Source organism: Grampus griseus (genome assembly GCF_964374135.1).
Source record: "Grampus griseus genome assembly, chromosome: 5".
In the NCBI taxonomy this organism is placed as follows: domain Eukaryota; kingdom Metazoa; phylum Chordata; class Mammalia; order Artiodactyla; family Delphinidae; genus Grampus; species Grampus griseus.
The window spans coordinates 8,929,892-8,947,425 of NC_138998.1; the positions used below are offsets into that span (position 1 = coordinate 8,929,892).

The 17,534-nt window shown below is 35.6% G+C and overlaps 1 protein-coding gene across 2 annotated transcripts in view; it reads left to right on the forward strand.

Annotated features, from left to right (window-relative positions):
- Positions 1–17,534, forward strand: part of TBC1D5 (TBC1 domain family member 5) — a 538,167-nt gene that overhangs the window by 195,688 nt on the left and 324,945 nt on the right. For both annotated transcript variants that reach the window (XM_082654224.1, XM_082654225.1), the window contains exon 3: positions 7,913–8,044. In XM_082654224.1, the coding sequence (XP_082510350.1) occupies positions 7,948–8,044 (97 nt within the window). In that variant the 5' untranslated portion in view covers positions 7,913–7,947. The remainder of the gene's footprint in view (positions 1–7,912; positions 8,045–17,534) is intronic.

The following is a 17,534-nucleotide window of genomic DNA, read 5'->3' on the forward strand; positions in this document are numbered from 1 at the left end:
TAATTTTGCTGAGGCATATATAAACTCTGTCTGCATCCATAGCTTACTTGTTATTTTCTTTTCTCTCTAGATACGCATTTATTCTCAGATGGTGATTTGGGAGGGCACATATACCCTGTAAATATAAAGGGCCTATTGAACTTTTAATCCTAGATTTTGCAAAGCTTGTATGGGAGAAAAGTAAGCTAGAATGCTTTGCCTTACAAGCATACCTCGTTTTATTGTGTTTTGCAGATCGTAGTGTTTTTTAACAAATTTGAGGGTTTGTGGCAAACCTGCGTTGTCAGCTGATAATTAACATATTTTAGCAATAAAATATTTTTAATTAAGGTATGTACATTTTTTAGACATGCTATTGCACACATAATAGAATGCAGTATAGCATAAACATAACTTTCCAATTCACCAGGAAACCAAAATATTCCAGTGACTCTATTGCGATACTTGCTTTATTGCGGTGGTCTGGAACCGAACCCGCCGTATCTCCAACGTCTGCCTGTGCATTATATTTAACGTAACAATAAAGAAAACTTTTCATCCTATAAATCCTGAGGTGGTTTTGCCACTAACAGCTCTGTGACTCTAAGTTCTCTAACTTCTCTGTGGTTGCCTAATCATAAAAGGGGATAATGAAGAGTGTCTGCCACACAGAGGAATTTGTAAGGTTGAAATGTAAAAGTGCCTAAACAGTGCCTGCTTCCCAATAAATGCTATGTTTTTGCTATTATTATTGTTTAATTAAAAGTACTGTTTTAAGTAACGTTTCTTTGGGTTTCGCAGCCCTACCACTTACTAATAGCCAAGGGATAAATATAAGATCCCCACGGACTTTCAGACGAGTCTCCTCACAGTTGCTCATAGGCTTCTGGATACAACTCAGGCCTCCCCAGGCTTGCACCAAGGGGATTTTTTTTTTTTTCGGTACACGGACCTCTCACTGTCGTGGCCTCTCCCGTTGTGGAGCACAGGCGCCGGACGCGCAGGCTCAGCGGCCATGGCTCACGGGCCTAGACTGCTCCGCGGCATGTGGGATCTTCCCGGACCGGGACACGAACCCGTGTCCCCTGCATCGGCAGGCGGACTCTCAACCACTGCGCCACCAGGGAAACCCCCAAGGGGATGTTTTTTGTTTGTTTTTTGACCAAAATGTTTGATTTGATGTGATGCTTATGCGAAGAGTAGCCATTTATTTCTTTTCCTTGTTCTTAACATCATCATCAGTTTAACGTAATTGACCAAGTTACTGTGACTGTTTTCTCTTTTTATTTTCTTTTTTACTCATTCTTCCTGAACTCCTAATTGTTGTAGTTCTCTTGATTTTATGAAAAGCTGACCGAATAGCGTAAAGGCTAGAGGTGGTGTCTATACATATAAAATACGGCAATAGCAATGGAAGGCTATAATAAATGAAACGCTTGGTTACTAGGCTGAGCTGCTTTCTCAGTCTTTGCTTTGTGAGCATGTATTCAAGAGAACTCTGAAACCACGTGAGCATACATGCTGGAGAGCTTTTTGTCAGCCCACTTTAGCTCTTTATAATGCTCAATTTCCTCTTGTGTATATGGTCACAACTGCCACGTTCTATTACTTTATAGCATTTGGATATTGAAAGGACAAACATATTCCTATTTTGTAATATAAAATATTTAAGACCACCTGTGAACCTTTCGTATCTTCTACATGTTTCTGATTGTGTGTATCGTTTGTGAATCTGGTATATTTATAGTGGATTGTTTACCCTAAAATTCTTGTTCTAATAGCCTGTTAATTTTAAGGATTGAATCTGTGTTAATTTTCTTTTGATCATTGTTCTCAGTGTGTAGACCCTCATTGTAGTCCTATACCTACACTGAGGTATTTAATAGACAGCACTTGAATAATACAATTGTGTGGTTGGTAAAAATGCATTAGGATTTCAGGATTTTACCAATGGGTGATTTTTAATATTGAATGACGTGTATTAAGATAAACGCTTTTATATATAATTTATTTGGCATTGTAAATGCATTTATCTTGTGAGAAACAGACCCCCTGTTGTCAGATGAAGTATTCTGGAAAGGTTTAGAGTAAATAAATAATAAAACTACTTTGATATACAATCTAACCAATATTAAATATTAAGACTTTCAGATGATTGATTTTAATACTTAATTAACTTATTTAAAGTCCAGTGTAGCACTCTTGCATTCAAGATTGACAGAATTTAAAAATGGAACTTCATCCTTTGTCTTTGTTTTCTTTCTCATTTCTTTTTCTTTCTTCCTTGCTCCTTTTCTACCTCCTTCTCCCCCTTGTAACTTAAGACTTTAAAACATCATTATTCCTGACCATCAAATTTACCTCTAGCTACCAATATTTCTAAATAAAAGTTTTTGTTTTTTTGTTTTTTGCCAATTCTACAGGTAATGGTCCATTACTCTCTTAATTACAAAAAATCTAGCTTCTATCAGTTTCTTGCTTTTGTAGGCAAGATGTCATATTTTAGGTTACATACCCATCATGGTGAATGCATACTACCTGTAACAGTCATTCATGCTGTATGCTCTCGCCCTTTTATAATTGTGCTCTGAAAATAGTTCATTTAAGCTCTTTGATATGCTTTTCTTACAAGAGATATCTTTATGTAAAGTAATATTACTCTGTAACTTCAGTGTTTGACTTCTAAGTTTACCATCAGGCAAGAATATAAATGAATGGAGTATGCTTATATGAGCTTTTCTGAATACGGATGTCTTTAGAAGACACAATTCAGAATGCTAATTCTATGCCTATGTAATAGAAACAGTGATAGAATGAATATAAGCTGAAATACGTAGAACTTCAGATTCAGAGAGAATAAACTATTTTTCTAGAGGTTTTGTTTATATGATGCCATTTTAAAAGTGAGAAATTTTATTCAGCTAACCTTTTGTTTTGTCTGTATCATGCTAATAATTTGAAATTTTCGCTTACAGACTGCTTGTGTTGCTTCAGTTTACATGGAAAATAGATTATTCTGAAATTTAGTTAACATACTTTAAGACTATCTTCCAAGCTTTAGTGCTGAACTCCTACCCTTTCATTAAATACTATTTTCACAAGACTTCCCTTCTTTCAGACAGATCACTTTTATCTTAAGATTTAATACTGCAAGAACTAGATATGTGAAGCCACTACAACTGTCCTAAGATTAGTCTGGGATTTTAAATGGCACTTTCAGCCTAATGTGTCAGTTCCTGTGACCAGGATGGCAGTAAAACCACGCTACACAACCAGTTTTGAGTTTTGTGAATGTTGAGTTCATGTGCAGTAGGAACTTTGTTATTTACAGTAAGCGTAGCAAAGAAGGGATATCTCCTTTCTCAGGTCTTAGAAGGTATATTGCTGTGCTTTCTGAATTAGAAAAAATAAGATTGCTTTTATTTTTTAAAATTCTTTACCATTTTTGTCAGTCAGAGAAATTCTAGAGACAACTTGGCATTATTTAAGAAAACTGAACTCCATCCATTATGGATTTGAGTAGTCATTTACTAAGATACATATTTTTGGTCATTATATATATTTTTCTACATATATGTCTAGCTTCTGTGTAGAGAAGATTAAGGCATAGCAAGTATACAAACATAAGATGCAGTGGTCCACTGTGAGTTTCAAAGTGTTTATACCATTTTGACTTTTATAGGGGTTATCTTAAAATCTTCAGACGACAAAAAATTCCCTTAAGTATTTGAATTTTTATTAAATATTTTCTTATAGTCTGATATTCATAGATACAAAATTTATTCAAAATAGTGATTAAAACAAATATAGATACATTTGTTTAAAAACCTTTGCTATTCTGCTTTATTTTTGGTTGTTGTTATAGTCACAGAACACAAATTGGAAAAATTACTTCATATTTGAAAGCAACGTTGTATTGTGATTTTATAAGGTAATCACAGTAGCAGTAACCAACAAAGTTAAATATTCTTTTATTTTCTAAAAAGCAAAAATAGCCCTTTGTATTTAAAACAACAAAAAACAAAACAGTGCCTACTTATTAAGTTACTTCTGAACTAGATTGTTATTTAAATCTACGATTAAAAGAAAATTAAGGATATTGTCCCAACTTTTTCTTCAACGTATTTCTTGAAAATAACTCATTACTATTCAGCAGGTTTGCTTTACTTGACAATAAAAGCATTTCAGTGACTCAGTTTCAACCTATAGGCATGATTAATTAGCATATAGTAGATGCCTGATTCTCTAGAATGGTTGTAGACTGGTATGTTTGGTAAACTTTGTATTCTGTTTATTGGGTGTTACCACAGACATCTCAATTTCTAAAGAATTATTATTAAAGCTAAAATCAGTGAATGACTTGAAGTTAACTTTCTCTAAGGAGTTTAAAAGACCTTAAGTCTCTTTGAACATCTTGAGTGAATACTTGAACATCGTCATGTTGTATTTTATTTTAGCCATAGAGGGGTTTTTTTTTCTTCTGATGTTCCTTTTTGAAATACACTTTGATATCAGTTTCCTTGTTGTTTGTCTATTTCTCATAGAGTTTAAAATATATAACATCTCCTTATTTATATATTTTAGGTATATGAAGTCTAACAGAAGTATATACTATAAAAATGAGAAATGATATGAAAACATAGTATAGGATATTAAAGAAATTTTAAGGAAGTCTGGCAGTTAACTTGCAATACTCATTTCAAATGTTTACCCTTGTATTTTTAAAGAGTATGACAAAGTGTATAGAGAATATGAATTTTACATTAAAATAGTTGTCCATGGTCAAATACAGTTTTGACATGTGTTTAATCAGTTCCACACAGTTTCTTTCTTTCTTTCTTTCTTTTTTTATTATTTGCCAACACTTACAAGTAAAGAGATTTCACATAAAATTCTGGATTTCCAGTTTTTCTTGAAAATGTTGAAGCAGAGAAATGGATGTTCCAATAATTCACAGACCCGGTCCTCTTAGACCGCCTTGTTTTATGCCTCTCTTGTCTGTCTCATTGACTTAACAGGAGCCACGTGTAGTACTGAGTAGAGGGTGAGCTTTGGAGCCAGATAGGATGTGTTCACAGTCTGGCTGTTCAACACTTCCTAGTTGTGCGACTGTAAGCAAATTGCTTCATCTCTCTGTACCTCAGTTTTCTCTTTGGTAAAATGAAAATGATGGTGAAGATACATCATTGAGTTGTTGGGAGGATGAAATGTTGAGTATATGTGAAGTGTTTAGAGTAGTTTTTGTCATATATTCACTACTTAATAGATGTTAACTGTAATTAATAATGCTTTTTGCCTGACCCCATTAGGTGTTGGCATTTGGTGAGCCTTTCTTCTCCATAGTAGAGGATTTTATTTTTTAACCTGCTCATTCATTTGATCAGCAGAATGTATCAGATTCTATTTTATAATATAATTGCTTATCTACATTTTGCTCTCCTCTACCAGAGGGGCCCCCAACCCCCAGGCCATGGACCAGCAGCAGTCCGTGGCCTGTTAGCAACTGGGCTGCACGGCAGGAGGTAAGCAGCAGACAAGTGAGCGAAGCTTCATCTGTATTTACAGCCGCTCCCCATCACTCACATTACCACCTGAGCTCCACCTCCTGTCAGATCAGTGGCAGCGTTAGATTCTCATAGGAGCGGGAACCTTACTGTGAACTGCACGTGCAAGGGATCTAGGTTGCACATTCCTTATGAGAATCTAATGCCTGGTGATCAGAGGTAGAGCTGAGACAGTGATGCTAGCGCTGGAGAGCGGCTGCAAATACAGATTATCATTAGCAGAGAGGTTTGACTGCATAGAGACCATAATAAATCAATTGCTTGTAGACTAGTATCAAAACCCTATCAGTGAGTGGTAAGTGAAGACAAGCTCAGGGCCCCCACTGATTCTGCATTATGGTGAGTTGTATAATTATTTCATTATATATTACAATGTAATAATAACAGAAATAAAGCGCACAATAAATGTAATGTGCTTGAATCATCCCAACACCATCCCCCCTAACCCACCCCCCCACCCCCACCCCCCTGTTCTGTGGAAAAATTGTCTTCCACAAAACCAGTCCCTGGTGCCAAGAAGGTTGGGGACTGCTGCTCTACTAGATTATATTCCCCAGAGTTCCTTCTGTATAGTTAGTGCTCCATATATGTTAATTGATTTGTACACATAAGAAACAAGAACTGACAATGGTTTAGCTTTATGGATTTAGGATTTATGGCTTTAGAAATTCTTACTCTGTTGGCAGCAAAAGTTCTGCTTTCCCAAGTGTTGATTTAGCCTAACCCTCTGCTTCTTTTGTTTTAACCATAAGCTGAGGGGGAAAGGATGTTAACATCTGATCTAAGAGTGAGGGTGGGTGAGAGTTGGAGGGTTCTGATAAAAATGAGAAAGTGTTCAAGAGTGCTTTTATGAAATGAGAGTTTTAGAAATTAAGTAAACAGGATAAAGGAGCATTTTGTGATAGGAAAAGACTGGTCAAGGATTTGTGTGTTCATGGGCTTCTCTGGTATTTTCCTCCGTAAGTGGAGACTATATCCTTTAAAATTACATACCCATTTTGGTTGGACTTGCTTTTCCAATTTAGCATTACACATTTCCTCTTCCTGTCCCCCCTGCTCTTAAAATTTAAAAGATTATGTTACTTACATTATTTTGGATGAAAAGTAGCAAACTCAGTCTATTATTTGGAAGATTCTGATTTGGGAAGTACAAATTCTCATTTGTACTTTATAGACATAAAAATATTATAAGTAGTTAGTGTAGCTTGGAAGTTCAAAAACAATTTAATTTCTAAAAAAATATTAGAATTATTTATAGAAATGAGAATTGAGGAGGAAAACCTTCAAAAAATGAGAAGACACAGGTGGTTATTTATATAATCTTGCCTTTGGAAGTGTAATACCAGAGGCAGAATCCATAAAGAAGATACAGATATATTTGGCTACATAAAAATGAAGAAGTTACTATCTCCACAAAAACTATATGTAATTTGAAGACAGACACACTCTGAGAAAAATATATGTAGCATATGACAAAGGAATTACTGCTTCCCACTGTTGATGAGGGTCCAGGGGAAATGAATTGTTCTATTATATACAAATCTTTCTAGAGCATAATTTGGCAAAACTTATCTTAAAATCTTATTTTTTAAAAATAAATATTTTGGTCCAGCAATTATGCTTATAGGATTTTATCCTAAGGAAATAGTCATGGATACAGCACAGAGATATTACTGGAAGATATCCATTGTGAGGCTATTCATAGTGTTGGGGAACTAAAAGCATCCTAATTGTTTGCTAATAAGGAATTGGTTACATCAATTGTTATAGCTATATAAAGAATACCAGGGATCCATTAGAAGTGATAATACAGACTTTTTTATGGGAAGGAAAATACTCATGATAATTTATATAATCGGTATACTTAGCATGGTGGATCACATTAAACTATATGTATTTTAAATGCCCAGAAAGAATACATAGAATAAACTGAAATGTTAACAGTGGTGTTTTTAGCTAATATAATTACAAATGATTTCAGTTAGCTATATTTTCTATATTTTGAAAGTTCCTATAGTAAATGTGTATTATTTTGGCAGTAAAATGAAGGATATTATAAATGTGACAGTGATTTAACTTACAATTCAGCTTTTTGTGTAGAAGTTTACTGAAAATAAATGTAACTGAATGTTGAGGTAGAGGTTACCAGTGAAGTTCAGATTTGGGAAGAAATTGTTGAAATGAAAATCTTGTGCCACTTTTTCACTTCTTTTACATATATGCCTACCAATGTGTAGTAACAGTCCCTGGAGCCTGTGGAAAATTTGTTAATGTTTGTCATGCTCATTTAATCATTTTCCATTTTGCATTTATTCCCAGTCATAGCAGAAAAAAATTTATCATTTTTCTCCATATTTTTCATCTCCCAGGTGGTCACTCTTGGTGACATTGTCCAGTTCTCACAATGTATCATTCCTTATCTGAAACTAGACATCCTCTGCAGCCAGAAGAACAAGAAGTGGGCATTGACCCCTTGTTGAGTTACTCACACAAGCCTGGAGGTGAGTTTTGTATGCAGATAATTTTGAGGTTACTGGGAAACATAGCAGAGGGTCTCCAGCTAGCTCTGCCTGCCTTGTGTGTCATTCTCTAGAGAGGCTGAGCGGGAGAGCTTTAAGAACATTTCCCTGGATAGATATGGAGCGCTCTGACACTGATGGATTCCACAAAACGTCAACTTTTAATTATAGACAGACGCATTAGCTATAGCTAAGTGTTTAATGCACTGTGATTCTTTTTTAAAAAAATCATAAACTTAAACAGTTTATTGCTTTAGTATAAGAATGTTGAAATGCAAAATGGCCTTTTCTCAAACATCTTTTAAAGAAGTCTAAGCTCTTGGTGTTGATTTTTTGCAGGGATTTTTTTTTTCCTTCAGCAAGTTGAGATTATTACAGGATAAAGCACTTGCCTGATTATTCTTTTTGTTTTTTTTTTAATAATTGGGATTTGTGTTTTACTTTTAAAGCTCTGTGTAGTGAAGTTGTTAAAACATCAGCTGTATTCGGGGTCTGCCCTATAAAAATGTATTAAATGTATATGTATCAGAGCTTTGTATTATTTTCTCAGTATTAGTGATAACATAGTATCTTAGAAGGAAACAATGAGTTTGTGAGCATTCTTGACGCCTTTTCCTTATTTCAACTAATTCACTAAATATTTGCTAAAGTTGATTCATTGACTCAAGTAACTATTTGTAATTTTTCATTCAATACATGTATCAGGATTATAAGATCTATTTTAAGAAATTATAATTAGTCATATATTTTACATACTTCAAATATGATTTTTTTTCTGTATTGATGTAAATAAAGGTCTGCCATTAACTCTTGTTTGGGGAATTAAAAAAGAAATTGATACCTTAAGTAGTTATTTCTGTAGTATACATGCTATTGAGTTTATGGAGTGTGTTTATGTTTTTAGTGCATCTTTAATACCTTCCACATCATACAAATACCCTTGTTGTTCTTAATGAAAATAGCATGCAACTTATTTTCATGATTTTATTTTTATATTTGTTTTTATTTAAACTGCTGTTTAAGGTTTTGATAATATGAAAAAATTATTTATGTCTAATTTCAGCATTTAAAGAATTTCAGTGGTAAGAATGATATAATCCTCCCTAGTGATGTTTTTTCTTAAATGTCATACCTATAAGAAGTACTCATAATGAAATAAGTCAAATTACTCTGCAAGCGCTTTGATAAGTGGATATTTTAAAAGTGAATATATTTTTGTGTTATCAGTATATGAAATATTTTCACCAAAATGTTCTGGTTTATATGCTTATTTTAGAACATAGGTTTTTTTTGTTGTTGTTTTGTTTTTTCCTTAAGTGCCTATTTTTCTCTGGACTAGTTCATTAAATATTGAGGTTCTTTTTTTTTAAACCGGTTAAAAAACATTTTAAATTAATTTTATCCTTTATTGTTTGTAGGAATGAGGAGTTACCTTTACTGAAAAGGCTTTTCGTTTATATCCTAGCCAACATTTCTATGACATACAAAGTTATTAGGACTGAATTGATGTTTAAAAGTGCCATTAATTCATTTACCCCAAATGTTCATTAACAATGTAAATGTATGCTGATGTTCTATAAGACAAGGAAGTGACTAATGACTCTTCCAACTAACAACACTTAAAATGAATAGAAACTTTAGATAGCTAATCTTGAAGTAATCAAGACCCTCATTCAGCTTGGCATCTCTGTATGCTCTAAAACAGCTGTCAACTGTTAAAAATATATACAAAACACACATACACGCACGCACATGCAGAAGAAAGATATGTAAATATCTAGTTCTTCAAAGCCGTAAAGGTTACTAACCGTAGTAGGTTTTGTGCATTGTATATGTAAATATTTTATATAAAGCATACATTTCATCTTAGGTTTTCTTTTTGCAGAAAACCGTGTGTTGCATTTTAATGGGGTTGTCATATTTACTTGAAAAATCACCACCTTTTTAGTATGTTGGTTTATTTTAATATATGTCTTTCTTGGGGTTCTCCACGTATTTGTAGCCTTTTACACAACTGAATGACTCATTTTGTAAGTAGTCAGACATTGGACTTAATCAGTGGTTTCCCTGTGTAGAAGTCCTGTTTTTCTGTTTGAGTTTTTAAAATTTCCTGTTGTATATTCCGTAAGTAAACAAATCTTTAATTTCTCAAATCTGAATTTTTAACATTTATAGAAAAACAGTACATTACTGAGTTAAATGATTCTGAGTATTCTGGAAAGGATTAGCAAAAATAGCCACATCATAGGTATGCTAGAGAGAAAATTACATATCATTGGTTTACTTTCATGGATGTTTGAGGAAAGTGGGTAAGGGCAGAAAAAAGAACTGTTTAGATATATATATGCAAAATCTTAGGGCGCATTTTCCATGTGAATTAACTGCTTTAATTTCTTTCTGAAATAGAAAGCAGCATAGAAAGTATGCTGTACTCTATTGCATTTGGTCATATACAAAAATTACCACCTTAAATTCCAAGATCTTTGATCAGAGGGTATTAATTAATAATTGACAAGTTACCTGTAATTCAATTGCAGCCATAAAAAAAAGTAAAACTGTTTGGTTCAGCTACTCATGATTATTCATTCTTAGCATGGAGCTTTCAAGGATTAAATGAAAAAGTAATTATTTTATTTTAAACTGGAAAAAAACAATATCAAGATCTAGGGAAACTTAACCTATTAATAAAATAGTATTCTCTGAATTACTAATTGTTTTCCAATCTTACAAGAGCTTGGAATCTTGCTCATGATGAAAGAACATTTTCCTCTATTAGGTCTCTTTTGAGAATAGCATTTTGTTACATGTAGCCAGAGTTTTTAGCTTCAATTGTATATGCCTTCTTACAGCTTTCATAGTATTCAGATAATTACTTAATGTAATGCCTTTTTATAAAATATCTGTTTCAAAGCTTTCTTTCTAGCTCATGTATAAAATATTCAGTAACCTACTTAAGAAAAATCCAAGACATTCAGAATATCCTGCCTACTCCATTTTTGTCTCTTGTACTTTTTTGTCCCAATCTTCCTTTCTTTCTCTTACTATATCATAGAGTTTTATGATTAGAAGGGGGTGCGTGGCTTTACTGATGAATAAATTGGTGGTAATTCAATTAGTTTACTGAAGTTGATGTGATAAATGACACTGTTCTATTATGATCTTTAGTACGGTTTTTCCAGTTAGTAGAAGTGTCACTGAACTCAGGTTTGGCTGCTCACTGCTCGAAAAGTCAACACTTGTGTGACAAGTGCTGATTAAGAACGGAAAGGTCACATTAATCAGAGAGCCGGCAATCTGGGGAGAACGCGGACTCCTGTCCCACAACCAATTCCGAAGATTCTGGTTGGCCATGAAAGTTTTTAAAAGGAAAGAGGGGAAATAATCTCAGTTACTCATTGAGATAGGGGGTCAGATTTGTAGCCATCTCCCATTGTGTGCAAGCTTGTCGACTCCTCTCCGTTTTTTGGAAAGATCCAAAAAATGATCTTTCTTTTTTAAAATTTTTATTGGTGTATGGTTCCTTTACAATATTGTGTTAGTTTATACTGTACAGCAAAGTGAATCAGCTATACGCATACGTATATCCCCTCTTTTTTTGGATTTCCTTCTCATTTAGGTCACCACAGAGCATTGAACGGTGTGATCTTTCTTTAGATGCTATTTTGTTCACAGTTTGATTGCAAGATTACTGAAGGGGGAGCTGGGGAAGAGATCCGGTCATCTGTTAATTACTCATTCTTCAATTCTACTTCTTTGATCTATGGAAAGAATCAACAGGTTAGGCAAAGTACTGTGTGATCAAAAAGATTTGAAAGGTGTGCTTGGGCCGGAGGTTAGTTAAAATATAGCCTTGCTAAAGTGACAGGACAAAAGTGGCCTCCTGCAGAGAGCTACTTCCTGCAACAAACTGCCTGCAAAAATTTGCTTACAAATCACCGCTGTCAGACATCATTCCATTTCTGTGGGATTATGGGCGAAGGTCCATCTTCTATAACTTCTTCATGCTGACACAGGGTGCCATATTCTTAGAGTGGAAGATGTCGACATGGGTCTGTAGCATCTCTTTGCTGACAATTTTAGTTGCCTGCTTACATATATGGGGAGAAAAAGCCACGATTATTTTGATGCCCACAAAGATACAGATTATGATGAGCAATAGTGTTAATCCCACTGTCTTAAGGCCAGTTCTTGGAATTGTGCTAGCCATACATTCAGTACTGCTCAAGGTGGAGCAGCTTATGTCATGGCTGCAGTCTGTTCATCATGCAGTTAGCGTTTTCCCTCTGGTGGCAGTTACAGTATCTGTAAAACAACTCAGGAATGTGCATCAGACACTGAAGGATTCTGTGCCTCTATTGTCCTAATCATTGACTTCTTGAGCCTGCTCTTCTGTGACTCAGGGAAGCTTGGGAGACTTCAGCTCTTCTGTAAACAAGAGCTAGGGGGTGTGGAGGGGCCTTTGTACTTGGAACAGGGCAGTGGCAGGGCTCTGCTTGGTTTCAGATGCAATCTAGAGCCAAGATGGAGGGATTCGTGGAGAGAGAAGGAGAGGAAGGATGGAGAACAGATGTTTAGGTGCAGTAAGTTCATTTGTTTGATGGCTGAGGGTTCAGTGAAATATCATTGATATTTCTCTTTCTTGATATGTTAGGGTGAGATAATTTGCTGATAGTGAGTGACAGAATGAAGCATTTGAAGATTTATGGAGAGCAACAAAGGTTAGATTGAGTTGAAAAAGAATATATAATCTTGGGGGCCAAGGTGATATTAGACATCATAATTTATAGGTGATACAAGCTTATAAACGTGTGTGATTATGTCTAGCAGAATTCAGCACCTAGGATTTAGCCACAATCAAAAGCAGGCAGTGGTTGGACTTACCTGGTCGCATGGTGGTTAAGAATCCACCTGCCAATGCAGCGGACACGGGTTCGATCCCTGGTCTGGGAAGATCCCACATGCCGTGGGGCAACTAAGCCTGAGTGCCACAACTACTGAGCCTGCATGCTGCAACTACTGAACCCCGTGTGCCCTAGAGCCTGCGTGCCGCAACTGCTGAGCCTGCATGCTGCAAAACCTGCACGCCCTAGAGCCCAACTGCCGCAATTACTGAGCCTGCATGCTGCAACTACTGAAGCCTGTGTGCCCTAGAGCCCATGTGCTGCAACTACTGAGCCTGCGTGCTGCAACTACTGCAGCCCGCACGCCTAGAGCCCGTGTTCCGCAGCAAGAGAATCCACAGCAATGAGAAACCCACGCACCGCAATGAAGAGTAGCCTCCACTCACCACAACTAGAGAAAGCCTGCACAGCAACGAAGACCCAACACAGCTAAAAATAGATAGTAATAGAAAAAAAAGCAGGCAGTAGTTTTGTCAGGGGAGTATAGGTAGACAGTAGACAAGGAAGTTGATGGCAGAAGAATTCATTGATAGTTTGAGAATATAAAGAAGTTTGCTGTTATGGAAGGGGCTTATAAGAGGGCAGAGTAGAAAGTTTTGGAAGGGATTGAGTTAGGAGAGATGAAGCATAGAGTAGCATGGTGATGGGAGTCATAAAGGGGACATGGGAACAGTATGTAAGTCTTTGATAACTATGTTAATTCGTTGGAACGTGGTCTAGTGGTATCCAATAAACCAGCTCAGTACCTTCATTAGCTCTGTGTAATAAATTGGATCTACGTCGATTTGAATAGGTTTTGGTTTGAAATCTTTTTTTTTTTTTAATTTTAAACACTTTATTTTTTTAGAGCAGTTTTAGGTTCACAGCAAAATTAAGAGGAAGGTACAGATTTCCCATATAGCCTCTGGTTCCCATATAGGCACAGCCTCCCCATTATCTGTATCTCCCACCAGAGTGGTACATTTGTGACAACTGATGAGCCTACACTGACACATGATAATCACCCAAACTCTGTAGTTTACATTAGGATTCACTCTTGGTGGTGGACGTTCTATGAGTTGGGACGAATGTATAATGACGTGTACCTGTCACTATAGTGTCATACAGAGTATTTTCCCAAAATTCTCTGTGCTCTGCCTGTTCATCTTCCCCATCCCATGCCCCTCAACCCCTGGCAACCACTGATCTTTTTACTGTCTGTGTCGTTTTGTAAAAAGTATCATCTTAATGAAAAATTCTCTCTACATATGGAGGAAAATGGCAGTTTAGATAGATGAAAAACTGTAAGGCTATTAAGTCATTAAGGAAAATGGTGGCTTTGTTGAAGATGAAGATTGTTAAATAAATGGTAGAGCAACTTGGAAGTTCTTAAATTACAGTAAAAAGGATTTTTTTTAAATGGATGTTTTTTAAAATGTCTCCTTAAAGACGGATTTTGTTACGTGGTGTGACAATAGGTAGAAGTTACATCAAAGAGCAGAGAACATGCCATGCCCTGTTCCTCTAAATTACACTGTCCGAAAGAAAGTGGGAAATGAGAGACTTCAGTCTGAAAGGCCATGAGTTAGAGATCTGAAAGTCATCCTCCAGAGATATCAGTTCACAGTATGAGACAGGTAAGAAATACAAAGAAAGAGAAAAGAACTGAGGATTGATTGGTCAGAATTCTCCATGATTAGAAATTGGATAGAGAGAGCAGTATTTTAAAACAGTCAAAGTTGGGGAAAGATAAAGGAGGGTCAAAATTAAAGAAGCTACAGACGTGAGAGCTTCCAAGTAGGTCCAAGGTGGTCACTGCTTCAGAATTGCATACGTTAAAGACTATAAAAGGAGAAAAATCTATGATTCGGTGATGGGAAGAGTACTGATGATCTGTAATTAGTGGTAAGGCATTTTCAAGATATCACTCACTAGCTGACTTGAGTAGATGGAATTAACATGAAAAGGCAGTGGCGAAATATCAGTCGTAAACATTTAAATGGCGAGGGAGTTTCAAGTTACTCTTTAATGTTAGATTTAGATGACTATATATGGATTTTATGTATTCGTGCTCTCACAGTGGATTGAGATTTAGCAAGTTAGACATTTTAATGGTAACAATGAAACTCACTGTTGGTAAAATGTACTCTTGAAATAAAAAAAAAAAGTCTTCTGGTCTGAATTCTGATCTTTTTTTATTGTGTTGCCTATTTCTCATTAATTGAATCCAGTTTTTAGTTTTATTTGAAGTTTTCTGTTGGTGTGGCAATTCCTAGTATTTACTTAATGGAGAGGCCCCTTTTCAGTTCCTTTAGAGTTGGGGTTGTGTGAAGAGTTATTTTAGTTGTACTGGGATTTTTTTCATTTCCCATGTCTTTAGGAGCAAAGGAGACCTCACTGCTTGCTCTGGTGGCAGACAGAAACAGTAGCCCTGCAAGAGCTGTCACCACTACCCCCTTGGGCAAAGTTATCTGCAAAGGAATATCCATACCTTGAGATATTTTTTCCACCATGCTTAGTCAGCCTTATAATATTCTTGGATCACCAAAAATGAGAAGCTGTGTGATGGTGGTTTGTTTGGGTTGGGTCTAGGCATAACTGAGCTATAGAGGTGATGTAGAGTGACAGTATTATCTTAAAACCTTAGAAAAACATAAACCCATTTAGGTGCAGTGACATACAGTGGATTTCTTATCAAAGATGTATATTAGTTGTTTTCTGCTAGTGCATCAGTAGGGCCAGAAAGGACAGCAGAATAGAGTATGACTGATTTTGACCAAGCTTAGAACACTGCTATCAATTTGAATCTTTAATTAGACTTGTGAATAGATCTGTTTTGTTGAACTTACAGATTTTCGATCAGACATGTTGGCATGATGGTTAAGAAATTTCAGTCACACTTAATAACTGAATAGAGACCATAAAGGCACGTATATTTAATCACAGTAGGGGGCTGTGGGTCACAGACCTGACGTTTATTCATTCATTCAAAAATATTCATTGATATCTAGTATCTGGGGATAGGCTATTAAACAAATAGTCCAGGTGCTCTCTTTCAATGAAATTCACATTTTAGCATGAGAGAGACAGCAAAAAAAAAAAAAAAAAAAAAAGGAAAAGTACAAAAATGAGGAAAAAAATAGCAGAGAATGATAAAGGCTAGGTAAGAATCAAGATAAGGTAGTGTTACAATGAGCGTCTGTGTGCGTACTTTAGATTGTCAGGGAAGATCTCTCTGACAAGGTGATACGTCAGTTGCATGTGAATGACAGACGAGCCAGGCACGCAAAGGTGGTGACAGAAAGAGGGAGACAGATGGACAGACAGATAGGCAGAATGAAAGAAACACCAGTCTAGAAAAAGGAAAGAGTTCATACGGAGGAAGTTCCTAGGATAGGAATAGGCTCATCCTATTCAAGGAACTGAAGGAAGATCACGGTGGCTGGAGCATTGTGGGTGACATGGAATGGCACAGGATGGGCCTAGCAGGCAGGGGCCAAATGCTGGGGATTTTGTAAGCCAGTGTAGATCGTATTTTAAAGACTGAGAGTTATTTAGCATCTATGTTGTTATCAGAGAAGGTGATATGTCAGTTACATGGAAGTGACATGTAACTCTCTTGTGCTATTAAGTTTCTTCTCAAGAATGAGGGCCATAACTATTTTTTACTATGTATCCTTATGACTTGATATACTAAGCATTTAATAAGTAACATCTGATTTACATAGAGTTGGAGTATTTTAACGTTTATTTTCGTATTGCAGTCCTCTATACCAATCTTTGTTTCCTCACTCTAATTTTTTTCAATATTTTAACTCTTTGTAATGATGAAGTAATTTCTGTTTAACCTGACATAAAGAATGTCCTAAAATTAACCATTTATCTAAAGATCAGTTACTTCTATGTGGTCTGTTTTATGCCCTGCTACCAATATTAAAATAGTAATGATAAATGCAGTCTGGTGAGACCTTTTCTGCTTGACCCATTGTGTGTACATGTGTGTAGGAGACTTTGGGGTGGGGTGGGAGTCCATATAATCATTATTTTTCTTTTGCTGATGTGATGGAAAATTTGCTCCTTTAGGACATATTAGAACAATATATTTAATGCTCTTCAATTTAATTAGCTAGTATCACAATTAATACAATTAAGGTCACTTGAAATGAAACTGTTAAATTGAGTAATTTACTTTAACAATGTCAATGTGTTCTCACAATTACATTTGCTTTAATTAGTGTACAAGCTATTATTTAATAGCATACCTCACATAGAAAAATGTAATAATGCATTCTTGGCTCCTTATAGCAGAAAGAAAGAAACTTTTAATGGACCGAGTGATTTTGCGGAATTGCTACTAGATATAAAGTGATGGAAGGGAAAGTACAAAGCCAGCAAGCAAAGTGTGCAAGAGTGTAAATAAAACAAATACCTTTGGGGCACTTACCAATATGTATATATCCTATTTATCATTGTGTAAATAGTATCGGAAACTTTTAATTACCATTTAAAAATAAGAGAACATAGATCCTCGAAAATTTTAAGTGTTCAGTTTTATCTGGTTTTTGCTTAATACTGCAATAATGTTCCACTTT